General features: G+C 37.9%; 2 protein-coding genes across 2 annotated transcripts in view; both read right to left on the bottom strand.

Annotated features, from left to right (window-relative positions):
- Positions 1–12,414, bottom strand: part of LOC119781999 (segment polarity protein dishevelled homolog DVL-1-like) — a 28,290-nt gene extending 15,876 nt beyond the window's left edge. Inside the window, exons 1-4 of the mRNA XM_038282678.1 lie at positions 12,245–12,414; positions 4,236–4,305; positions 2,552–2,673; positions 92–210 (exon numbers count right to left, since the gene is read on the bottom strand). Of these exons, the coding sequence (XP_038138606.1) occupies positions 92–210; positions 2,552–2,673; positions 4,236–4,305; positions 12,245–12,414 (481 nt within the window). The remainder of the gene's footprint in view (positions 1–91; positions 211–2,551; positions 2,674–4,235; positions 4,306–12,244) is intronic.
- Positions 12,415–14,316: 1,902 nt separating this feature from the next.
- LOC119782038 (matrix remodeling-associated protein 8-like) lies at positions 14,317–24,640 on the bottom strand. Its single transcript, XM_038282780.1, has 10 exons — positions 24,486–24,640; positions 19,698–19,724; positions 19,281–19,595; positions 18,897–18,998; positions 18,368–18,829; positions 15,473–15,640; positions 15,339–15,369; positions 15,180–15,259; positions 15,028–15,081; positions 14,317–14,940 (listed from the first exon to the last, which is right to left on the bottom strand). The coding sequence occupies exons 1-10, from the start codon at positions 24,511–24,513 to the stop codon at positions 14,921–14,923; spliced, it is 1,287 nt and encodes a 428-aa protein (XP_038138708.1). The 5' UTR covers positions 24,514–24,640; the 3' UTR covers positions 14,317–14,920.
- Positions 24,641–27,034: the final 2,394 nt, after the last annotated feature.

The raw sequence follows: 27,034 nt of genomic DNA, 5'->3' as shown, positions 1-27,034 counted from the left end.
GCTCCATTTGTGTAAGTATAGGTGAGCACACCAAAAAAAATCCTATTTTTTAACTATATAAACCAGTCCAGTCTTGGCTGCTGATACTTACGCTCAGTCTCTCGAGTTCTCCTGCGTGCTCGCTCTCTCTCACGCTCTCTGCGGTGGCTCAGCAGAGACTCTGTCCCTGTCTCTGTGTCCAGGCCGTCACGGCTGCTCACTGCATTGGCACTGCAACACACACATAGCAAAACTTCTGGGGATTTTTTTTCAACAATACTGCCACAAAGACTGTTTGAAGTAACTCTCCAGCCAGCTCTACACTCCCTTCCAGAATCTCCATCTACAGCATCCTTCTGTCAGTTACCATATCAGTTCCTCAGCCATCCTGGCTCAGGGGGATATCCTACTCATATTGCTATACTGTTTCAAATTCACTCCTGTGGGGGAGAGAAGGGAGCGTAGCAGATATGTTATTTTACGATATGTGATGTGTTTTGCACTAAGCGTCCTTAATGACCAGATAGCCTGAGAGGGAGCCGCTCTGGACAATGGTGGCATTAATGAGGCCTATTGAAAAGCCCAGATGGTGCCTTGAGCATGATTCAACGAGAGAAAGAGAGGTTAGATTGACAGGTCGTGTAAAAAGTACGAAGTGGTAGATCAGCTGTGGGCAAAGCAATGAGTTGGCCTGTGTCCTTGAGGTCTAGGAGGAGTGTCGAGGCAGATTGTTTTTTTTGTCAGAGGGCTGGAAACACAGTGGCCTCAGGCACCAGGGGTTAAAGGACTCAACAGCCACTGGGCTCCTTGGAAACCTGAAGCTGGTGAGAACTCAGCTCAACTCGTTCTGTCTGTCACACACACTTAGACAGGTGAGAAACACCTGCATGAACAGCCACAAAGTTGAATACATGCATCTATTCTCAAATGACAGACTCATATATGTGGCATAAACATCACCTAGCCTTGTTTAAAAAACAATATCCTCTCATACCTCAGCGGTGGTGTGTGGATAATCCATGCAAATTAGACGTAACAGGCCAGACAGTACTCTGCTTCTGCTGTGTTCACTTAGCGGAATGAAGAGCTCAATGGGGTGTGTTTGCACACAACTACAGCACAGGACTAATGGGTGCACCTGGCACAGGTCAGTGCCTGCATGCAAATATGGAGAGCGTTGCACCCCATCCATCGGGAGACGATTAGATAGCAGCGAAAGGTGTCGATGGCCGCTGATCTCTAGGGAGATTATCTCAGAAGCGAGGCTCTGCTACAGAGGTGAACAAATGCTGCCCCCCTCCAGCCCCTCCATCTCTAGACTGCTGCCAGTCGTCACTGCCTCTCTCTTGGGAAATAAAGATGCGTGCTTTAATCCGGATTAGCAAGCGGAGGCACATCAGTTGCTTGTCCCTTCTCAGCCCCAAACACCGATTTTTTCAAATAAAGCTATTCATCCAGACAAACACATGGAATGCATGAATAAAACACAAAGAAGAAATGAAGTGGTAATAATATTCTAGAGAGAGATAGAGAGAGGTAAAAGGGTAGAATAGGCAGGATTCATTTCAGAAAGAAGGTAGCTTTGGCATAGGTAACGCACCACACTGGTCCTTTGAGAGAAAGGCCTGCCGGTATGCCTCAAAGAGAGAAAAAGAAAGGGAGAGCGCAGGAGGAAGGGGGGAGGAGGGAAATGAGGCTTAGCGGAAGGGGGTAGTGGTGTATGGCAGCATGTTACAGGTTCACTCCACAAGGTGGCAGCAGTGAAAGCTGGCTGGGAACAATAAAATCATCAGGAAGGCTGACAGCCAGGCTGTGGGGAGCAGTCCATAGAGGGCAAAAGCGAGCTGAGATGTCAAATAGTGGATAAAGACATAGACTGAGACATGACAGATTGCATGTTCTCAATATAGAGTCTCAGTCTTATTCCTGCAGTGTTGTAATGGCAACAAACCCCTCTACTGCCCTCCCAGCTAAATTTAGCAAGGGACCTCTACTTGGCGGCTGGTGTGATATTTTATAATCTGTCAGGTTTCAGTCAACATCTAAGCCGAGGTGGCTGCAGTCAAATCCCCATTTCTAACCTTTGGAGCATGTGTTTTGGGGGCCTGTATGTCTTTATTAGCAGTGCACGGATGAATGCTCTGAGTGACTGAACACAATAGGCCTCACTGAGAGCAAGTATTTGCCTGAAGACGTTTATGCTGTAGGGGCTATTTCAAGCATCGGCAGCACTGACGGCGAGCGCATCATGTTTACTTAGATGGGTAGACCAACTCCCTGCTTCATGAGTGTATGGGTGGGTGGGAGCAGCCAAACAAGTGGGAGAAATTCTCACACCTATTGCAGATTCAGGACACTTCATCCTGTGATATAATCACACCTCGGCATGAGCACAACCTACACTTCCCATACGAGTCGATGAGGATGATGATGATGAATTTTAATTAGCACATATGGGCCGGCTGCAGCAGAAACAGCTCAGGCACCACATGTGACTGCATGCTTGAAAACATCTGCCAGCACGCCTGCGTGTAACCCCTCACACAGGACACACGGCAAGTAGCCTACTTACTGGAAGGAGGGGGGTCGTGAGTCTCCGATACCCCCTGTTCTCTCAAGGGGAGGGGGAAGCTCTGGATGGCTCTCTGTGCACTGAGACCCTCCATCAGAGTGTGCACTCTCTGCCAGGACCAGCTGGGGAGGAGTAAAAAAAGAAATGATCAGTTATTTTTGATTTGCAGTTTAGCTACTGAGGTAACATATATAGTAGCCAAAAATTATAATAGCACTATTGCTACAATCTATTTAATGTTTCAAAATAAATACAGTATAATGCTTCAAAACTATAGACTCAAAAGAAGCCAGCACAATGCACAGATCAGCAACTTTAACTATGATTATTCTAATATGCCAAACCCCAAGATGTTAAGCTGCCCACTTTCTACTTGCTTATTAGGCTGTTTATTGTTGTCATGGTGTGCAAACTAAAGAAGTGCCACTAATCATTTTATTAAGGTATCACTGTTTCAAAGCTACATTAGACAAGCTTCTAGCAGCATAGAAGTAAAGAAGCTGATTGCCGGTTAGCTACTTTACTAAAACCTGCTAAATTTTTTCGTCAGTTTAACAACAAACAATGGTCACTACTGTCTATTCGGGAGCAGAACAACATATCTAAGGTTTACTTAGTGATAAATATAAGAAATCATGTCATATAATTCATATTTTGGTTTTACATTTCACAGCATATACTGTCAAACTGCAGTATTTTTTATTAAATTACTCATTCCTGGCAGTGCTTATGGGTAGAGCCAGTGTACTTATGTGTAGTTTTTACTTACTTGAATTTGTACATATTTTTTTATTGTTTTATCTCAATTTAACTTGAGAGCTTTTAATAACCAATCAATATTCTGCATATAAACTAAAGTCTAGACTGCCAATGTGCAGCACATCAAATACTCAGCTTTCAGTGGCAGCATAGTGGCCTGTCATAAATAAAGTCAAATAAATGAAGGAGATCTGACGTTGAAATGCAAAGATTCAGGGTAGAGTCGATACTTGATGCGCTGCTGTCGGTGGCCGTCTATGCTAGTTAACGGTTATTGACTATGGCAGTCTCTAACAAGTGACAGACGACATTGTGGTTAAATTTGACCTTTGACCTCCCTATGGAGCCAGGGTAGCAGAATAATGGTGTCCTCATCAGAAATCAATGAAGGAAAGTAACTAAATAAAATTAAATTCAACAGCAACACAAAAAAAATCCATGAAGCTGATTGAATAAGTAGAGTGTCAAACTATATTATACATCCTTGAGTTTGGTTTCAGATCGATATTAAAAAGTAAAGCTTTAACCTAAGTCTTTTCTCCTGTGGGACAAAACAATGATGAAGATGTAAATCCTCCTCTCACCGGTGTAGCAAGCCTTTTCTTCTTCCCAAAGGGAAGCTCTGGTTTATGACTATGTTTATAATCCATGACCACAAAACACTAAAGGGGTACTTAATTCACTAAAGCATTAGCTGATAAGATTAGAGCTACAGCATGAAATGTAAAAGGGAAGGCTGTTTATATCTAATGGCAGCACTTAAACTGAACTCTACAGCTGAAAGTTGAGATAATTTTTTGGAAAGCCTCTGAGGAGGTGTTACATTTCATAACCTGAATGATCTACGTTTTACATAAAGCTGAGGCCTCACAGTAAACAGACAGGGAGAGTGGGGCAGTGAGGCTGTCACATCCATCTCACTTACCCAGGACACTACCCGCCCGTTGAAGCATGGCAGCTTGGCGTTGTCATCGGAAATCTCTTCTTTGACAACGCTGGGGAGAGACATGAGGTCAGGCTAAGATACACAATCACTTCAACCATGCAATGTAAGGTAATCATATTACTTTACTGCACCGCCGGCAGGTGCAGGGCTACATTTAAACTCTTACAGGCACATTTTTCAAGTAAAAGGCCCTAGTTTGTCATACATTAGAAATTATAAACTGTAAAACTTTTCTTTAATTAAGGAAAGCCCAATGAAGATGGATAAAAATGCACCTACAGGACAAATGTAATAAGAACGTTCCATGGTGTTTTTGTAGCAACAAGCTTTCATAACCATTGAAGAAAGGCTATTTCAGAATTTTAATGTTAAAATTAAGATTGCCCTGTACACACATAATATTTACTCCAAGACCTGAGCACTTGGCGGTGACAGAGCACCACAGAATGATGCTACCACTGCCATGCTTTACTGCTGCGGTCAAATATCAAGAGCCAACATTAGACTCCCTCTAAACTCTGTGGTGTTACAGCTTAATCTTTAGTATTCGTCAAACCTTTCCAGGGAAGGCGCTTTGGCTCATCTATGTGGGTAATTGTATATTTAATTCAAGTTTAAAAGTATCAATTATAGAGTCTCTTTCTTGGAAGACACCCTCTCATTTGATGCTGCTGGTTCTCAAACTGAAATTAAATTTGAATTTGAAGGAAATAAGGGGGAAGCATGTAAGCCTAACACACCATTCCAGTTCTGTAGGATAGGATAGTCATACTTTGTAAAATAGATGGCATGAAAATAAAAATACATTCTGTAGAAAGCTTTCAGAACCATCTCAAGTCATCCATCCGATTACAGCTTGGGCACAACTGGTTCATCCAAAGGGGCAAAGATCCAAATTATACCGCCTAAATGGTAACAGTTGAGAGCTCAGTGTTTCTCAAAGGCTTGACCTCAGTCCTATAGAAAGATTGCAGAGTTTAAGCAATATGGCATACAAACGTGACTCAGTTACATGAGTTTGGGTGAGACTGAAAGACATATCGGCCAACTTAGAGTTAGAATCAACTTGTGGCCAAAGTAGGACAGCTTCAAAGGCTTTTCTGTCAAATAGAAAGACCTCCTAATTTCAAGACAGGCAAACAAGTCCTTTATACCATCCATCTCAATCATTATTCTAACATTTAGCAAATACACATAACTTAAGGTTTAATCCTAGATAAAACTAGAAAACCAGTGACTTAAATAATGTCAGAAGGTGAGAAGAAAAGTTATCTTGTAGAAGTGTATCATTTCAATCTTGCGGGTAGATTTTTGCTGAGTATTCATTGAGTCATAAATGGATGGATAGATGGATGAGACAGAGCTGTGGCGGCAGGGTGTCAGGGAGCACCATTGGGTATTAATAGAGTCATCCGGCATGAGAGGCTCCCTCAGTGCATTCTGCAGTAAATTTCCAACAAAAATACCTGACAGTTACCCTTCGACCTGCTGGGACACAGTTCAGCAGCAAGCTGTCGCCACACCTGCCTGGTCTGTGTCACACACATGAAGGATTGGACATGCACTGGCTTACACTAAGGTCTCAATATATTTGCTAGTTTTCGTTTCCTCCTTCATGTCTTTATCTTATTTTATTTTAGGGTTTTTTGCCTGATCTGTTACAACCAAGTGTTTCTAAAACTCTGTGGAGATTTCACATTAGTCACTTTGCTTTGAACAGGATTTATAAAAAAGGAGAGGCACAACTTGAGAGCAGCAGGAAATCCTAAGAAGGTTTTAAGCAGGGGTGTCTTGGCAGCAACTTTACAGCTTGTTTTTTTTCTCCAGAACTCCATGTTTGCCAGAACTTTCCTGCTTACTAAAATGATTAGAAAAGTTAGATGGGTTTTTGAATGTGTGTGCTGCTGTGGGAGCTGTATAGCAGGGAGTGGTGGACAGAGATAACAGCCTTGTGGCTGGAGCTGCTAAGCGAAGACTGCGGCTGCAAACAGGAGGAAAAAGGAGGGAGACAAGGGCCCAAATTTCCTAGACCAGTGGCTTGCTAGGTAGGAAGTGCTTGCATCCTTTTCTCTAAAGCTATAAGGTGACTTGTGAGGATGTGGGAGTGGTCTGTATAAATAACATGGCAGACATGCTTCTTCCCTTCGTTTGTCAGGATTGAGCTACTCCACTCAAACAGATGACCAGCTGTTTTTGTTTTTTCTGCCATGACACATTTTGTGCTAAAAGCACTCAATCAATACCAGATTACATCTTCAACAACCTTCATCTGATATCAGGACCGGTTCGTGTTGCCCTCTTAAACTGCAAACATGCTCAGACACTAAAAATGTTTCACACACAAAAACAAACAAACCATGTGTACTGAGGCATGCAGTTGGAGGTGCAGCGCTGTCATTGCTGCTCTGACTTCTTAAGGCGGACACCTTTAACAGATTTTGCAGGTTGAGAACACAAAACAAACCCAAAACAACTCTAAAAAATTCTGCTGCAGATATTTGTCGGGCTGGAGAAGATTAAATGTGTTTGTTTGGGCTTTGATAGGAGAACATGGTGGGTAACTTTGAGCCTGAAACAAATACCAGGAGGAGGTAGAAATCAGCTCACAGCAGCAGTCGGCAGTTTAAGGTAGGCTGAAGGTAATGACAGCATAAACAGGAAAGCTGAATAATTCTATGTCAAAGAATTAAAAACAGATATAAACCGAAGCCTAATTAGATGAGGGGTTTGAAACTCCCGGGTGGCAAACTGTTCTTTGGACTTACAGCAATTGCTCTTCATAACTTCATAATAAAAATAGTAAAGAACCAACTAAAGATATAAAATCTATCTATTCTAACAAATCTAATTTTATGGAATTTATTAAATGGAAGAGAATTTCCAATAGAGAATGACTCTAGAACTACCAGTAATATTCAATTTAATTTATTTTTCCTGTCCTTTATATTTTTCACAAATATCATATAAATCAACATCCCATATTGATGTACTTTTGCTAATTTTTTTGTTTGTTTTTATCGGCTCAAAACCAGGTCAATTTCACTGGACCAAGAGCAAAAGTATTTAAAAAGTTGCAGACCCCTGTAGGGCTGGGTTGATATGCACTTTTCTTATCACAATATTGGGTGATATTATTGTGATAACGAACACCGTTACGTCATTACCTATAGAGTTGTAACTGTATTGCTGTGACTGCTTTACACAGTTGCAGCTCAACAACAACAAATAATAGAATATGCACATTTAAATGTGGCTTCTTCAGCACACCAATGACATTAAAAAGTAGGATTTATATCCCTAAACAAGTTGTAGTAACCACAATTAATAAAATTCTTAAATTTTTCTTTATTGATGTCCCAATGAAAAAAAAAGAAAGATAAAAATGTACAATTCCTCCAGTTACTAGTTTAACATTTAGATGATATATTAAAATTTTTTATCATGACTAGAAACTTATCACACCTACATTAGACTATCGAATAAAGATTTTACCATTCTGAGGGCAGTTAGGCCCAAATTATTACTATTTTTATATTAACTAATATTGTTGTTTGACTAACTTTCTGACTGCAAATAAAGTAAGATTTAGAGTCCAGATCATCTTATAAAGAAATATTTGGAGGTAGTTAAATATTAAGGTGATGGTAAAACAGCATTCCAGCCTTACAGACTTACTTAAATATCAGCAGAAACATGCAATAAGTTGTTCAGCAATTATGAGAAAAGTATGATTAATGTAATAGATTTTTTTTATTGCGGTTGAGGATATATTATCAACATGTTATTATTAGTCAAAATAGAAAAATCTGATATTCATCCAAATATTTCTGTACTTTCTTTACATTTTTAATAATATTTTGGTGACTCCCAACCTGACAGCAACTTTATGGTAGACAGAAAATCAATTCACACATAAATCTGCAAGGATTGCAAATTATTTTAGTTTTAACTGTATCAATAGAGATGCACTAAAAATCTGGGAACAAATCCCACACTTTTCCCTAAGTTGGCAGATAAATAAATGCACTGAATTCAAGGACAGGGTATACATTTCCTTTAAACTAATGAAACAAAGAAAATGGAATAAAAAATTGAGTAATTAAAATAAATGTGGTAGATGAATCATTTAAAATCACTTTATATACATAGAGCTGCTGCATCTGTACTTATAAGTTATATAATGACATTGTTCACTGTATCAATTTCAAAAATGCAATGGTTTTGGCATCTCTGTGTAACACTAATGTGATTACATTACTATTATGGCAATGGATGATAGTGCAACATGACAGCAAACTGCTGGACATCCTTTATAATTGTCACCATCTTTAGCAAAAACAAATGAGACAAAGTGCATCTGTGTAAGACACTGCAGAATCCCATCTTTTTGAACTACAAAGGCATCACAGTCTCAGCTAAATAAAAAAAAAAGACCCCCCTTCTAGCCCCTCTACTTTCTGATTCACAAACAAGCCTGTTTCTTTCAGACCTTCAGCTTGGCTGCTTCCTCAGTACCAGTGACTTGAATTATAGTGAGGTCTCGAACCCACTCACCACCGACAGAGGTGGAAAAGCTCCATAACACACGCTTGAAGTTTCCAAAATATAAAAGAGGTGTTGTTCCACTAAAACCTCAGCTTGATTTGTTTCTGTTTCATGCATACTGACAAATAAAGGACTGGGACTGCGAAAACATCAAAATATGAAGTCTGTACAAAATGTTTTGTGTATATTGCTGTTCTCTGATGTGTTGATGTAAATGCCACTGAAATGGCATGTTCGCCGTGGTGAGCTTATATGCTCAGGGAGCACAAAAAAGCGTTTATCAAATTTGTGTGGCCGTTGCTTTAAGAGCTGATATGGACAGCATGAATGTAGTCCAGAAATCCTTTAAGAAAATGGCTTTTTTTCCCCTGCCGCTCAACAGGGGGTCTACTACAGAGGACCGTGCACTGACTGCTCATTTACATTTCAAACACTGAATATAACTACAAGGGATTTGATGTTTTCCCTCCTTCCTCTGCAGTCTTATTCCGTGGTTGCTAATTCTCCAGCAGCCATACTGTCTGGCTGGATGCAGCACAGGCAGTATGGCTACCACAAAGTGCCGCTTTTTTCTTAGCCTTTGACTGGCTTTGCTTCTATACTGTGCCAGTGCCATAAGGAGCTCAGAGTGGCTGAATATTCACCCTTAACTGAAAGGCAGCAGAGAATGCTGAGATGCGTTTCTGATCAGTGGAAAACGGCTCAGTGTGGAAATACAGCGCTCACTGCACAATCCTGCAAGAACATTTGGCATTCATAGCAAGGTGCTCAGGAAAATGGAGTCATGTCTCTACAGTATGTGGAGTGAGCAAATATGCTTTGTTTGTTTCCATAATCTGCTTGTCGATCACCTGAGGCCCAGCAAGAACCCCAGCCTGCAATGCAAGACAGGCAGGAAGCCAGAGCCGGGGACAAAGCAGTCCACCAACCAGGAAGAGCCAGTTTCCCTCTCTGGGTCAGAATGCAATGTGGAAATGAGTGAAGCTTGGCTCAGTGGGATCATTTCCTTCGATCTTGCCCGTGATCCCAATGCCACATATAAATGTGAGCCAGGCCAACAGATGACCGTTCAAACTGGACGGACACATTATGTCATTTGTTGGCTGACCAAGCAAACTGGAGACTTGGCATTATTCCTGAAAACCATGACAAATTTACAGGGGGAGGACAAGAAGGCAGATTTTTGTTGTTGTTGTTGTCGTAGCAACCTGCATCTACTGAAGTTATGAAGGATGCTCATGAACATTAATGATATCAAGGCAAAAAAAAAAAAAGTCAGAAAATTGGAGGACAATCTACTGAATAGTCCAACCTACCTATATGCATGGAAAAAGTTATTTTCTGTATTATTGAGGTGTTATAAAAAGTCAGCAGAGCACAAAAGCTTAAGAACTATCTTCAAGGAATCTGTGTCTTCTATGATATGTGGAAACATGTATGTGGTTCAGACAGACAGAAAGAAAGAAATTTCAGACAAAAAAACAAAAACAACGCTAAATTGAACACAACAAAGTTTGCCTGAAAAAAATCTCTTCAAGCATTTAACATCTGTCTGCTCTATTATGGATTAAGCAGGATTTAGAAAACCTGGGAAACTCTTTAAGAAATTCCAGAGCTAAGGTAATGGTGTACATTTCACAGAAGCTGTTCTAGTAAGGCTGGCCCTGCTAGCAGAGTTAATTGCTAAAAGCGATCACTTATTACTCTCGCTTTAAGAAAAATATAAAACAGTCCGTTAAAGTGACTCTTCTTTCCAAGCAGAGTGATATTAAATTTGCTCCTGCAAAGAACTGATGAGACCTTAAAGGAATGAAAGAATAAAAAAAATAAAAATAAAATTATATATATATATATATATATATATATATATATATATATATATATATATATATATATATATATATATATATATATATATATATATATACTTATAGCTTATTTCAGATGTTTCTTTGATTAATAAAGAGAAATTAAAAGGGGCTTTACAAAACTGGAGATTCTACATTATATTTGCTCATGTGTCTGTTCAAGATCCTTCATGTTATATCCATTTAATGGTTCCTCTCTATTAAATAGTGTTTAGGGTGTAACTAGATTACAGAGCAGCATTAAAAGACAATAAGCAGAAAGCTGGGATGCGCATCCAACACTTTTTTTTTTCTTTAAAAAGAACAAACATGCATTTGTACCATTTGAATCATGAGATTAGGTTAGACTATACCATTCAGCAAATAATGAAAACTTACATTTGTTCCTCCTATCCAATGATACATCAAAATCTCTCAATATTTTACACTATTAACATACTAAAAAAAATCATGCACTTGTTTTTTCAGATTCAGAAAAAAATATATACCGTATATATTTAATGAAGAAATGTTTATAACCTTGAAATGTTATTGTATTTTCCTGGTTCAGTCACATTTGGAGTTAAAAGCACTCATTTTTAACAGTCCTGGTGAAAAAACAAACTGTGTCCAAATAATTAAAAACGGAAATATTGACAATCTTAACCAATTTTATAATTTGCAAAGATTAAAAAAAACTTTTGTCAGCTCTGATAAACTAAAGCTGACAAAATTAGTTTACAAATTATTTATGGTTCACACAGCAAAATACAATTCAAGAATAACTGGCACACATTTAATTTAGGACAGATTATTTTAGTGTTTATCACTCTTGTCTGAAACAGGTTTATATTTAGAATAAATGCTCCAATAGAAATTGAAAACAAAATCTGTTTGTTTTTACATCAAACGATGTATATGCAGTGTGAGAATCAGAAGCTGCAGGTCGGTTCTCAAAGAAAACTGGATATAGATATTTAAATTAGTGTGATCCAGCTTTAAAAACCATTGCTGTAATAAAGCACATTTTTAAAAATAAAGATAAAACAGAAAATATTCAAAATATTTTAGGCAAACAAATGTGATGCCAGGTTATTGTTCACATATAGGACACATGAATAACTAATTAGTAAAACAAACCCCTCTCTGGCAATATTGTGGGGGAAATACCACATAGTGTGACCAAAAAAAACGCGCAGGAGAAAGTGAAAGAAAGGCCAAATATTGTGAAACCTGAGAACTTGGGCATGGACCTTTTGTCAGGCTGCTGCAGCTGATTGGAATATTGTCACTTAAGTGAGATCTGGTGTGAGTGAGTGTGAACAGTGCAGGGCTACGTCATTAGGGCTCCGGACGGATCTGGTATCACTTCAAACAGGTCGTGTGCCTCCTCCGCTGCGCGCAGGGCAGCCTGGAATAATGAGCAGGTGCCAGGAGGAACATGGAGACACACACAGCTCCACTTTACCTGCAGGTAACAAGGCTGCAACCTGGATCCTTTGATATAATGTCTGGCCCCAGAAACTAAACAACCTGAGCTGGTTATTAGTATTAACACAATAATAATAATGACAATTACCGACGATGGCCACTTACCCAAAATCCTGATCCATGGATTTGAAGAAGAATTTGTAGCTATTGACGGGTCTGTTGTTGAGGACATTTTTAAAATCCGCTAAAGTGACTTTCTCTGGAGAAACGGACAGTTTGACCAGATAAGGAGTCTCCTCCTCGTCTATGTGATATATTATTTTAGTCTCCGCCATGAGAGACTGAGAAGAGGACAATCATTGACACAGGAAAGGAACAAGGGTTGGCAGCGCAATAAATAGGCCTGCTCTGTTACCAGCTACCCGGAGATCAGCATAACAGCATAGCTCCTTAACAGAGGAAGCTCTGCTGCCCGCGGCGCGTAATGCGGCTCCGTTTGCGCGACGAACGCAGCCAAAATCCGGACATAATCGCGTTCTGGGCGCCTGTGTTCCTGCTACTGTCTGAGGCGCTACGGTGGCTCTCTCGGCACTAAAACAGGAAGGGACAGTCCACATCCTTGCGATATGGGAGTTGGGAATATTGCTCTTGGTCTGATTGGTTAGATAGTGCTGCCATCTAGTGGTGCGTTAGAGCTGCGCCTCTGGATGCCTTACACAACCCTCAGCTTTCTGCTGCACACTGATTACTGGGAACAAAGGGAGGGGAGCTCAGACTAATAACGCTCACAGATAGATCATTGTTTAAAGATTTTAAATACATAGAGACATTATAATTAAATGAAATCGTTTTCAACTTATTTTGGTTAATATATTATTTGAAATCATATAGATTCACTACACAGTCATACATGGTGGCTTACTGATTAAAAACATTGTTTTTTTTTTTCCAGAAAATATAAATGCTTAATATAGTCAATGGAAATAAGTTTTAATGCAGATATATCAGCTGACTCAAAAGTATCCCATTCACTGTGCAATATTTGCATGAAGTACTTTATTAAGGGCACGTTGGCATTATGCATAGGTTCTCTCCAAGTACCCCAGCTTCTTCCCATAATCCAAAAACATAACTGTTTGGTTAATTGGCATCTTTAAAAATTGTCCTTAGCAGTGAGCGTGTGTGTGTTCATGTTTGTATGTGTTTCTCTGTGTTGCCCTGTGACAAACTGGTGATCTATTCAGGGTGTACCCTGCCTATACACTGCCAGAGATAGATACCCACACCATAGTGACCCTGATGGAATAAGTGGGAGAAGATGGATGGATTGATGGATGGAAATCAGCATCTCATTAGAGCTTACCAGACTAATGTCTTCAGCTCTCTGGTCCATGGCTTTTAACCCAAAGTGTAAAAACTTCACAGCAGAACCTCGTGTTACTGGGGTTTGTGCCTTTCCACTCTTTTTCCATGCTTTTTTTTTATTTCCAAATGAAATGCTAACTTTGATTTAACTGAGAAAGGATTTGTTAAGGGTCTTGTCCTTTTCCGACTCATCTCAGACAGTCCTGATGTTGTGTTTGGTTCAACAGTAGCACAAAGAAGCTCACATTTGCAGCCCATGACACGGCTACTTCTCTGGGTGATCATTTTTGACCCTGACCGGTGGACACAGTCCAAATCTTGTTCATTTCCTCCAAATTCACCATATGGGCTTTGTTTTTCTTGCCTGTTGCTTTTTTTTCCCCCACCATTTTTCTTCTACTCAACTTTTCCTACTTGCAGAACGTGTGTGCTGGGATATTTTCAATCCCATCTTTCTGTGTTCCTTAAAATTTGTATGAAAGTTTTTGTATGAGAGCATGTATTATTTTTATTGGATTAATTAAAAAAATTATATTTTCCAAAAAAACTGAAATATGACAGTTTATGAGCTGTATGACATAATCATTATAAATAAAATAAACAATTAAAAAGATATGACTGTATGTGGATTTAAACAAAATAATGTAGGAGAAGAAAATAAGGTGAGCTTATTCTTTAAAATGCTAAGATTATTTAACTTCTTAATGAAGTTGGCTTTATTTACCTGAATTAGGGCTGGACGATTAGTTGCAATTGCAACAAAATGGACTGTGGACAACCAAGCATTCTAGGTCATTAAAACAATAAAACCCTGGAGTGAGGCATGGTGGTCTTGCTTGTTATTAGTGCATAGGAAAATCTAGGATGCCACATTTGAGAAAGAAAGATTTATTTATTTTATTTTTACATTAACGGAAACAAAGTTTCAGAAGTAGTTGCACGACACTGGCATGCCTTCACAACACAGTGGACTGTACAAGCAAAACAAGCAATAGAAAACTCATTTAGGTGGAATTGACAAAGTCCTCATATCGCTCCAAAATAGATCCCACCCTGGGCTGAGAGCCACACTGCCCATATTAAGAAAATAGCCTTTGAAATATCTTGAGTTATATGTTGTAGCAAACTGAATTTGTGCAAAAAAAAATTAACATTAGGAACTTATTTCCATAAACTTAATGTTTCAAAACTGAAATAAATGAAACATACAGGTATATGGACAAAATGTATCTATAGTAATGCTGATGAAATTGCAAGTTATACGTGTAAGGAAGAAAAAGTCAAAAGAAAAAGTTAAGCCTTTAACTGAAAAAGCTTTGTTCTCTCATGTTACAGCAGAGGGAGTAATCCTCTTGTGTTTTCTCCTTGATTTCCTGTGTTATTTTTTATTTTCTCCTCCGTTCTCTCTGTCATCCTCTACGCCTCCGGTTTTTGCCCTGGACCTGCCAGCAGCATCTCAGAAATATCACACTCACTTCACATCCTGCCATCGAATTCTGCAAGAGAAAGAGTTGGAGCAAAATCTTCAGCTTTATGACATGTTAGTTTGTCTATTCATTGAATTTCACTGAAGAACTTCTCACCCTTATTACACTCTTTAACCATATCTCTTTCTTTCAGTAGGTTATTTTTGTAATCTGCGTTGTTGGGAGCAAAAAAAATGGGCAATTAGACAAAAAAAATTGCATTGGTATAAAAAACTACTTGTCATTTGTTGTTTTTAGGTTAAGTATACCTGAATTCAAAGGTTCCTGATTGTAAGTCCTCAGCTCTGTGCATTCTAATGCCATCTCACCTCCACTGATTATGCTGGCCCTGCATGTGGATAACCAAAATTAGTGATGCAACATAAAATGGAGATTATATTGATATGTTTTACAGAATAATATCTCACCTAACAGATCTACCCATTTCATACTCCAGTCCTAAAACAGACAAGCAGTGATCGTAATGAAAATGCACTTCATAATACGGAAGAAAGAAGTTAAAATTGTCAAATTAAATACAGCAGCTAAAGGAACAAATTACCTCTCTTCTTCCGTCGCCTAGTCAGCATGATGACAGCGAAGACAATGAAGGCCAGTAGCAGGAAGGTTGCCAGGAAGTAGCCCAAATGCTGGACAAAATAACCTCGCTGTTCAGGGAGGAAGACGTTTACCACGCGTGGACCATCTTCCCCTGAGACCTCCTCCGGCTCTGGAAGCAAACAAGGGACAAAATCAACACGTTTAAAGAAGGGAATGTAAAATTATGTTTATTAGCCTTCAATAAAGTGATGATAGTAACAATCTCCTGTCCCTATGGTTGATCTCTTTTTTTTTCAGTGTCAGAATCTGAAACCTAAATACATTGTGAAATATGTGGCATGCCTTTCCTCCAGATGTCAATTAATAAGTAGAAAGGCGTGTAAAAGTTAGTAAAGATAAAATCTGAACCAAGCTGCTCTGGTCAGATGATACCAAACAAGAACCATATGTTAAAGTTTATTTGTGGTAGAAATTAGAACTTGTGCTACTTATTATTTTTGTTGTTAACACAGAGAAACCTGGTAGACTATTCAGAGATGAGGTGAAGATGAAGGAACCTAAAAGAAAAAGGATTCTCAGAAAAAAAAAACTCTTATAGCCGGAAAAAAGAACAGAGCAGGGACGATGCCCCTTGACACACAGCCAGAGCTGCAATAAAATGCTTTAGATCAAAGCCTGTGTAAGGCCCAGTCAAATCCAGACCTAAACCCTTGGAAGAATATGTGGCAAGGCTTTAAAACTGAGATCATAAAAACTAGAAAACAAGTAGGGTGCAAAGAGAAAGCCTAAATTTGAAAAGCTGGTAGAGACCCCATTCAAAAGACTTACAGCTGTGACAACAGCTAAATGTAGGTCCACAAAGTATTGATTAAGATGAGCTAAATGAAAATGCATGGTAAACTATTTATCTATACTTCTAAGAAAATCAAGTAAATCATGTATCTTGTTTGTTCATTTATAATTTTCCACTAGACTGTGTTAAATTTAAAAGAATCCTATAAAAATACACTTTAGAGGAATTTTTGCTGCACTGTGAAAATAAGTGAAAAACATTAGAATACCTTTAGAAAGAAAATGGAAAGGCTATTTCTTGTTCCTTCCAGAAAGACAGAAGGGAAAGCAGAGAGTGAAATGTCAGAAAGCTGCTCGGCTGTAATGACTTCCAGACCTGATGTCATGCAGCTGTTATTTTTTTCTTTCTCTCAGTAAAAACACACACTGACCAGAAAAGAGGAGACGTGTTTGCAAGCCGAGGAAATTTCACTAATGTGGTCTGTCTGCATGTCGGGATTAGTTTTCCACTCAGTACGGTTTTCAGATCTTGTCACAAACACTAAAATCCAGTTGGTGTGTAGAAAAAAAAGTAAATTATTTAGCTAATTGCTGAGAAGTAAACAGCCATGCCTACTGGTTAAAAAAAAATTTAGGTATTTTTGTGTTGAAAACAAATCAGTAGATGGTGGAACAGATCTGTTTCTTTTGCCTTTGAAATATAGAGAGAGTTAAGTAATCAAATTGGGAAAAAATGAATAACTCATTTCCTCTGGCCATGCTTTAAAAAAAGACATTGCATCATGGAGGGAAAAAAAGGAGAAACGCACCCCCTTCTGGTTAGACTAATTATCAGCTGTCATTGTATAATGTAGCTAATATGCATGTAAATAGAAACATGTCTTAGGTCATTGTCTCTCTCTCTGGAGGACAACCGACCTGCCCAGAGCCACGTTACACCAGCAGCCCTTTAACATCATCCTGACGGATCAAACAAGCCTGTTCGTGTCAATAGGTATTTCACATATGCTGCTCACAGAATACCTTCTCTTTTTTTGTGCTATTTCGTTTCGCCCAGTGGGCCATGAATCATTTGCATTTCAATGAAGCGAAGAAAAGCATCATCATTTTAAAAGACTGAGATATTATCTAAGTTGTCAACAGCTTTCTTAATCTGTTGGTTGCTTGACAGGAGGAATTGGATCATAATAAGAAAAAGCTTGCATAATATTTTATCTTATAAAACACTCAAAACCTTGGAGAAAACACAAGCGTTGATTTCAGTCCAAGACAAGATCGACAATATGACAAAAGAAGCTGGATAGCGTGTAGAAATGTACTGAAATGAGCTTGATCCTACCATTCCATGTGAGCATTTCTTCTCTGAATAATGTGCGGTGTAATTAAACGGGATGGCAGCTCTCGAGGGGGGGAGGAAAATCAATAGCCTGACATACATTCACCCCTCTACCTTTGTTCTTTTATGTCACAGCTGGGCCAGATGTTGAACAGATGTAGGAGGACTTCCTCAGGCTGCTAGTAAACATGGCCCTGCCAAAAGCTGATACACATCAGCAAAGCAGCAGAGCAGAGGCTGGTTTAGGAAGAATAAACACCAAAGCAGATACCACAGCAGTCTAGACAGTGGGAAGGGACTTTTGGGAAAATCAGGGTAAAAGGAGAACAAAAAAAGCAAGATATCCCCTCCCTACTGTAGTTCAAAATGTTTTACATTTTTGTCTACTATAAACTGATGCAGTTACAGTGTGTGCAGCTACACAAAGAGCTGTAAAATATAAAAGAGTTGGCGGGAATAATTATACCACTTCCACTGCAAGGAGTTTAAAGCAAAAGAAAAAGCATTCCAGAAAAATCCTGAATTAGTGGTCATCCAGCTACGGAAAGTTTTGTCTTTTCTTTTACCCTCTTTCCCTCATTCAACTGGCCCCCACATTCCTTCTATAGTGCCTCCTCCCTATTTAACTCAAACTGAAAAACAGGGAGGCCTGAAGAGAAACATTGCCAGGAACACAGTCTGAGTTCACCTAAGAGCACAGAACAATCAGCTATGTCCAAGAAAATCACAATTCAAGTGAAATTGTTGTGCCTTTTAAGTCAGACTCACTTTTTTCTTGCTCGTCATTCACATAGATTTTAGGAGCGGTTGTGGGTTCGAGTGGAACCGGAGGTCCCACAGTGAGCCTGAAGACGCGTCTCTCATGCAGACCACAGTAGTGATGGTGCAAGTGGCAGGAGTACAGGCCTTTATATGCAGGCTTCAGGTCAAAGATGGAAAGTGAGAAGTCGCCGTATGTGAAAGCATCCTCTGCCACGTTCATCTTCCTCTGGGCAAACAGTGGCCCGTAATCTCTTCGCTCTCCAGAGGCATAGAGGTCCACCAGTCGGTCCGCCTTGTTGGGACGTACCCCAGGAGGCTGGAAGTCCCAGTGGGCCACCTGCTGCTGGTCCTCCTGCACTCCGTCTCTCCACAGGGCAAGCCGGTTCACACAGGGCAGCATAACTGAGCTTCCCAACAGGACCACAAGCACAGTCTTCTCTCCATCCCAGTAGCGTTTCTCTTTCCGAGCTGGAAAAAAAAAATCCTTATGCATCAAAGCCAATAAATTAAAGTATTTTGCACTTGTTAGCCTTACCTGACTTAGTTACATTGAGCTGGATCTGGATGGACTGGTGAATCTTACAGTAGTGATGGTGCAAATTACAAGTATAAACTCCTTTGTCGCTTGTCAGTACATCTGATGAAAAAAGAAAAACAATAGATAAGTAGGGAGTTCACTAAAGTATATTTTCATGTCACAGATTTTTAGAGAAGACTTCTGAGGATAAACAAGACAGCTTTAAACAGGCAGGCAAGGAAAAAAAAAGAGCATAAATCTGAAAAGCAGTCAAGAGATGGTAAGGTCGGAGGAGCTGCAGTTTAGGTGACATTATCTATTTTATCCTTGTGTTACACAAACATGGACTATATGGTTAATTCCACAAGACACTATTGCTACAGGAAATCTAAATAATCTTACTGTTGATGAAAAGCGAGAAATTTCCATCAGTGAAAGCAGAGTCTGATATAGAAACGCGGCCCTTATTAAAGCCGTTGTAAACCCTCCGACGAGCTCCAGGTGACATGTCCAAAACTCGCTCCACCGAATATGGAGGGCTGCTATAGACGACATCCCAGTGCACCACCCTCTGACGGTCCTTCAGTCTGTCCTGGGTCCACACCATGCGGGGGCTCTGACAGGGCAGCACGGCCCTGGAGCCTGCAGGGAGGGTAATGTTCTTGGTCTCCACCACCACACCACCACCACCGCTGCTGCTGCTGTTTTGACCCCAAGCTGTCAGAACACATAAAGACATTTAAATAAATATAGTGCACAAAAACTCCAGTATAAATGGGTATTTTATTGAGACACTTCATAGTAACATGAGTATTTTACCTCCTTGCAGGAAGAGCACAGCAAGAACTGAAAAAAACAACCCAAAGACATAATGGTTAGCTTTTGCTCCTTTCATTTAATTGTCTGTATTATTTCCATTTTCACTGAAAAACTTTTTGCCTCTAATTAGGTCTTTTTTTAACACATTTATCAATTCAACATCAGTTATCAAAGAGTAAAATCAGACAAAGACAGCACAAAAGGCAATTTTCAATCGATCTGTTATCCATTAAAAGTTAATGGATTGACAACTATTTTTAAATGTGAATGCCTTTTATATAGCTGACCCAGCTACCCTTTGCAGCAGCAACTGCTATAAAGGATTTGCAATAACTATCCATTGGTGTTTATATTCCTTTGAAAGATTTTGACCCACTCTTGTTAACATGATATTTTTAATCCAGCCATGTTGAAGGATTTGGCTCCAGACTTTATAAAACCCCTCCAAAACCTTGACATTTTGTAGATTTGCTGGTGAGCTTTGAATAATTTTCCTGCTTCATAACACAATTACCTTAGATGTTACTTTGAATTCTTTTGTGACCTGAATAATTCAGGAAGGCCAACCCTTAGAAGGGTCACTTTTTGATTCCTCCTTTTGTGGATGATGGTTCTATTTTTGGTTTTACTAGAAGTAGAACTCCTCAGAAATTGCCTTGTAACTCTTTCCAGATGCCAATTACTTTGTTTTTGATTTTTTGATTTTGTTATGATTTGATATATTTATATAAAATCAGCTTATCAGACACGTTCTGTTTAAGGAGTTTCTATTTTCTATAGTTCAGGCAGCATTTAGGAATGTCTAGCAGAACTGAATCCAACTTTTGAAATAAATGCAATCATCCATTAATTCATATTGTAACATAGGGCCATGTATATTTCTTCAAACTAGTCTTTGCATTTACTCAAGTTATCTTTGACTGATATGAAAGCAAAGATTTTCTTAAGGGAGGAAAATAATTTTCCACAATGGTGTAGGACAATGTTAATGGAAATTTTTTTGTTTGTGTTTTCTTTTTCTGGTGACTTTCCTACACCCGTTGCTGTTTTTAATAATTCTTCCCTCAGTGTTTTTTTGGCTGTCTGTTTACTGAAAGGGCAGTAGAGAACTATGTTGCCAAAGCATACAGAGGCTCTATTCATCATGGCTACTGATGGGTTTTTGCAGGGCCATGATCCTGGAGGGATGACGGAGAGGTAAGTTTAAATTCAGCTCACTGTCTTCAAAGTCTGGGAACTTGACCAAACACCTGTGAGTTTCCTCTTGACTAGAAATAAAAACAACAAGTTAAAGCAAGAGAGTTTTATGGAAGCTCTCATTGTCAATGTATACTAAAAAAAGGTAAAGCAACTATTAAATGTTTTGAATTTTGTAAGTAGTTAAAGTCTGGCTCATTAAAGCTTGATTATGGGCAGATTTAAAATGTAATAACTAAATATTCTAGTTTTGAAAAAAAAATTGTCATTTTTTTTTATTAAAAGTTTGTTTTTCAGATCAAACTGAGGAAAGAAATATTAAACTAAGAACAATGACAATAAAATTCAAAATACATTTTTTGACCTCATTTTTAATGACATTATTTAAGAATTGGACTTCTAAACTGATAAAGTTTTGTTTTTATTTGTTTTTCCAGGTAGCATTGGAAAATTTGTTAATAAGCTGCAAGATTCCATATCTTAGTGATTGGAGTTTTAGTGGTCTATATAATGTATATAAGTAATAAATCAATGCCTGACTCCCAATTGTTGCTTCCAATCGGCTGAGTTAAAGCAGACTGCTGCTATTTTACCATTGCTCACAAGGATAAAAAAAAGTTACTTTTTAAAGATACCTATCTATCTATGAATATATATATATATATATATATATATATATATATATATATATATATATATATATATATATATATATATATATATATATATATATTTATACTTTTTTTCTTTTTTCTTTTTTTTTTTCATAGAGTTTTCTTTAACCTCTTAGCTGTCATGCCTCATTGTAACGTTTTATATGGCAGTCTAGACACTCCCAAGGCTTAAAGAACAACAGCTAGATCATTTTAGGCCTTTTCATGCATTTCAGAATCATTTTTGGTGACTTTGGTGTGACCAGTATGTTGAATATGCTGATATGGTGGATTTTGCATATAAAACTTTATTTTACAATGGTTTTTGCTTCTGTTATTGTGAGGTCCTTTTTTTCTAGCTTTTTCAGCCACAATGATTCCAAAGAGGACAACTCATCCTGGAAAACTTGAGTGACTTTTATTTTTCTTTCACTGTTGGGTACTTTCCTGTCAAATGTTGAAAACATTTAAATAAAGTGCCTCAGCCCCTGTAATTGTCTCTTATAAAACACATGCTAGCTATTGACTCATCTGACTGTTTTAGGACTTAACTGTGTGCTACTGAATTGCCGGTGATAATAATAGGTATTTAGCAAAGGACTGCTGGCGTCCAAACCGTATCATGAAGAAAGGAAATCTTATAAGGTTTAATAAGTGAGGTGTGTCAGTCTAAAAAATATTCAATTGATTAGTAAGCAGAACATTTGTTACTCATGAGTGTTTTGTTTGTGCTTGCTTTATTTCGCATGTAGTCACAAGTCTAAGCAAGTCAAATATTTTTGCACAGTCAGCTTAATAATGGAAATCTTTGAAATAGAATATCCCATTTAACAAATGAAAACTATAAACACTCTAAGGTTTATTTATTTGTAAGGTTTACTTCTTAAGGCTGCAATCATCCATGCATTTTTTTCTTCCCCTCAACTTTCTAACGATATGCTGGGATCCAGCATTTTGTAAAAAGGGTCTTATGATGCCATTGTCTTTCCATACAGTCTGTCTGCTAGATAACTGGTTAGTGAATTTTCATTTGTCTAACTGTATGCAATATTCTGAATTTTAATTTCTATTATATATAACCTACAATCTCCAGATTTTAAAGAAATAAATATCAGAAATATGTGCACTGATTGTAAAGTGTATAGAATTAACTTTATTGAAGTAGTAAGATAGATAAACAATTGTATGATTATTTCAATTATTTTCAGGCAGTTGTGCCACTTTGTTAAGAAGTGTGCTAATAATTTTATGAATCTTGGTGTAACTAGATTAAAACCAAACCAAGCTGCAATGCGTGGGCCATTCTTACTGTAGATGGGCAAAGTGGGCTCAAAGGTGACTGGTTTGTTCCGACTCTAAACATACGTATTCTTCCTTCTTTAAGCCCTGTCATTTTCTGCCTCCGACAGTAAGCTGCATGCAGCCATGCTTGTTCTAATCAAAACAACAGTTCTCATCTTTTCCATACCCCACTGCTGTTTGTGGCTGATCATTAAAACAGGCCTAACCATCATAAACATGCTCGGGATGGAGCCCCCTCCCCCTGCTCCACGCTGCCCCAGACCCAAAACGTCCCACTCGTGGTAAAACGCTCATTACTGACACGTATAATGATGGGCTGCTGGATTGTGCTGACTCCTGCTCTTAGACCGCAGTTAACTGGAAACACATTGGGCTGAAGCCATTAAAAAATGCCACATTCAGATCACTGTAAACTGCCTGAACAGGATGGAGCCAGTACAGCCAATCCGAAGGCTGCAATTCTCTTCTGTTTATAAAAACAGGATCCATTTTCTACTCAAAACAGAAAATCAGTAGAGGATAGTATTTTCCAGAGAAATAAACAGAATTCAAGGATTCTGCAAACTTTACAAAGTTATATTTAATCTTAACATTTATGAATAATGAAAATAACAATACAAGGTTGAACAAATAATTGAGTCTCTTAATATCCTCTATTTGTAAACAAAGTTTGTCTTTTTCAGCTCTGGTAAGTGGTGCTTGCTTTTACAACTTAATTGAAAAACGTTCCTATTTTCTGCACAACTTTTCAAGATGGATACTGACAGTAGGGGTTGATTAGATCGGTTCCCCTAAATAAGGTTTATTTAGGGGAACCGAATAAATCAATTTAAACCCTAATGTCCACATTTCTCTGTTAGATCAAGACCATATGAAGCTAAATAAAAAAGCTTACGCAATAGGAATGAAAAACATGCCAAATAAATCACAAGCTTTTACAAAAACAAAGTGGATTCAAAACATATGGCTTACAATATAAAAAAAAGTTTGTATTTGACCATAACTGATAAACCAGAGAAAGAAATCTACACTTTTTTTTAGTATTTTGCAATGTTTAGCTGCTGGATTTTAACACATCAAACTATGGTCTTCTATGAGCAAATAGAAATTAAACATGTTGCTTTAAATCACAGTTATCAGGTGATGGAAACCTCCTGTGTATTATTTTCAGCTTTCCTAACCACCATATTGTTAGACGCAAAACACAAGTTTATGTGTGACCCTCAGGGTTAGTCATGCCGTCTGGGTAAATACCCACTTATTATGAACTTATAAACTTGGCTGATTAAAGCATTAAAAGGCAAACTTGGCTGATTAAAGCATTAAAAGGCATCATTATAGATAGGTAGGTAGGTAGATAGATAGATAGATAGATAGATAGATAGATAGATAGATAGATAGATAGATAGATAGATAGATAGATAGATAGATAGATAGATAGATAGATAGATAGATAGATAGATAGATAGATAGATAGATAGATAGATAGATAGATAGATATAGATAGATAGATAGATAGATAGATAGATAGATAGATAGATAGATAGATAGATAGATAGATAGATAGATAGATAGATAGATAGATAGATAGATAGATAGAATTGCTCTTAAATGACAGAATATACAGAAAACTTACTCTGCAGGCGATTCATATCAAGGTGCATCTTCTTCTCAGATATGTGGATCCGTCAGAGGTGGTGATATTCACATCAGTTATTAAACCCCTGAAAAGTTTGCAAAGCTGCTGCTGAGGTCCTTTCGTGCTGCTGCAGTCTTTAGTCTTCAGAAGCTCCACCTCCACCAGGCCATGAAATTCAACACTGCTTTTAGTTTTGGGCTGCTAAGCTTCACACAGACATGCAGACTGCCCTTTTAATGGATGTAGTAATAAAAACAAAGTCTGAAATTAGCTAAACAGAAAAGACATGAAAACAGCTTAAATCTTACAAGGCATCTATGTATTTCCTTTTGTGCTCTTTAGATATTGGGTTCATACACAAATATGAATTCACTCCAGGACAGTTCCCTGTCATTGATCTGCGTGGAGTCTGTTAAAATATATACACAGCAAATCTTCCTGATAGGTGTTTATAATCATGCTTTATTTAATGGTTTATTTTTATGCATATTTCCATCAAAAAAGTTTTACCCTCTGGGAAAACTTCTTCCCACTGTATCCCTTTATTGAAGCAAGACGGAATTCAGGACTAAAGATCAAAGGGGAAAAAAAGCTTCTCTGATTTTTTTCAACATCTATTATTTATTTATTTTTCTAAGAATTAGCACAATTCTCTTTGATGGTTCCCAAGAACCACAAAAACGCATGTCATTTTTAATTATTTTATGTAACGGTAAAATACTGCCATCTAGTGTGTATCACCTAAACAATTACTTCCTGCTACAAATATTTTTTCAGGGTTTTGAGCAGGTACACTAACAAAAATAGCTCATAACAATACTTTTTTTTTTACATGCATCTTTTTAGCCTCATGTACGCTAATATCCCCTTTAGTTAGAATTTTGGATAAATAAAGTTTATCTTTGAAGGAACCTGAGATTTGCAATTAAATGAACATTGTGAAGCCCCAGAGACACAGACTTTTATTCTCATTTCGTACACATAGAGTGTATACAAAATAAAATGTAGTTTGCTTAGCAGTGAAATGAACATTTCTATTCCATAAAGGTCAGCAGTGATCAAATGTAAACAGTGATGAAGAAGAAAAAACATGGTGAAAAAAACAAATTGATTTGGAAGTTCAGAGCATTAATATATGGTGCAAATATGTGGTAGTTTGGTTTGGTGTTTTCAATGGTATGCAGAGTCTATGACAGATTGGTCAGGATTAGTTTTTAATGAATATGTGGCAAGATTAGGTCATAACAATTTATACCAAGCTTTAAACATCTAACAGCGCACATCTATTATCTGGAAATGTTAAGAAGTTTGCACAACACATCTAAAACATTTTGGCAAAGCCAAAGTCCTGATGGAAAATCTGCCACACTATTAAATTACTGCTGTTCAGAGAAGGACTTCACCCTGTCTCACTGAATTTAGGCTATTTTGCAAAGAATTTGTAAATGTTTTAGACTAAATTCAGCTCAATTAAAAAAAAAAAGTATACTTTGTTGATTTCAAAGGTAAATTAAATGTTTTTGAAACTGATAGTTTTCTTGTATGGGTTGTTGAAAGCTGCAGGTAGAACAATGGATACGTTGACAATTTTGTTTGTACCTCTCGTTTAAGGAAAGAAAAAACAACAGTGGTCACAGAAATAACTTAAATCTCACTTAAGTATTAATAAACAAACATTCTATGAAAATAAACAAATAAAAGTCAGACAATGCTTTTCAGGACTGCTTCGTTTGGGGATAAGGCGGTCTTCTTTGAGTCCTGACATACAGTGCAGTGTGAAAGTATTCAGCCCCCTTTAACTTTGACGTCTTGCAATATTTCAGGTTTCAGACATAAAGATATATAATTGTATTTATTGTGAAGAATCAAGTGGGACACAATCGTGAAGTTGAACAAAATATATGGGATGTGTTCCACTTTAACTACGGTAATTAAAAAACTGAAAAAATTGGGTGTGCAAGATTATTCAGGCCCCTGGAGTTAAGACTTTGTAGCACCACCTTTTGCTGCAATAACAGCTGCAAGTTGCTTTGGGTATATCTATTGGTTTAATTTTGCCCATTTTTCCTTGCAAAACAGGTGAAGCTCAGTGAGGTTGGATGGAGAGCTTTAGTAAAGTTTTAAGTTCTTTCAAGATTCTCAACTGGCTTGGCCATTCTAACACATGGATATGTTTATCTGTAAACCATTCCATTATAGATTTTGCTTTATGTTTTGGATCATGGCCTTGTTGGAAGAAATCTCCGTCCCAGTTGGCCTTTTGCAGGCTCCAAAAGGTTTTCTTCCAGAATGCTCCTGTATTTGGCTCCATCCATCTTCCCATCAACTTAACCATCTTACTGTTTTTTTTTTTTTTTTTTTCCCTTTCCTTAAACAAGGAGTACCAACAGTTGTTGTCCAAAAGCGATCTCCAGTAGGGTTTGCCTTACAGTAGGTCTGAAGAAGTCTCTGACTGAAGACTCTCATTTGGTGTAAGACCAATTGATATTTTTTTTTTTTTTTATCGGCCGTCAGTAATGCTTTTTATTCTTTGAACAATTATTTTT

Source organism: Cyprinodon tularosa, unplaced genomic scaffold (genome assembly GCF_016077235.1).
Source record: "Cyprinodon tularosa strain WSP-4 unplaced genomic scaffold, ASM1607723v1 ctg187, whole genome shotgun sequence".
In the NCBI taxonomy this organism is placed as follows: Eukaryota; Metazoa; Chordata; class Actinopteri; order Cyprinodontiformes; family Cyprinodontidae; genus Cyprinodon; species Cyprinodon tularosa.
The sequence above is the reverse complement of the archived record's forward strand: the minus strand, read 5'-3'. Positions and strand labels throughout refer to the sequence as shown.

What these genes read in the sequence shown, in the direction of transcription:
- LOC119782038 (XM_038282780.1), bottom strand. Translation starts at nt 24,513, where the DNA reads ATGCACCTTGATATGAATCGCCTGCAGA. An exon ending in TTTCTCGCTTTTCATCAACA is followed by an intron (nt 18,999 to 19,280) that starts GTAAGATTATTT and finishes TTTTTTCATCAG; the next exon opens with ATGTACTGACAAGCGACAAA. An exon ending in GAAATGGGTAGATCTGTTAG is followed by an intron (nt 15,260 to 15,338) that starts GTGAGATATTAT and finishes ATCCACATGCAG; the next exon opens with GGCCAGCATAATCAGTGGAG.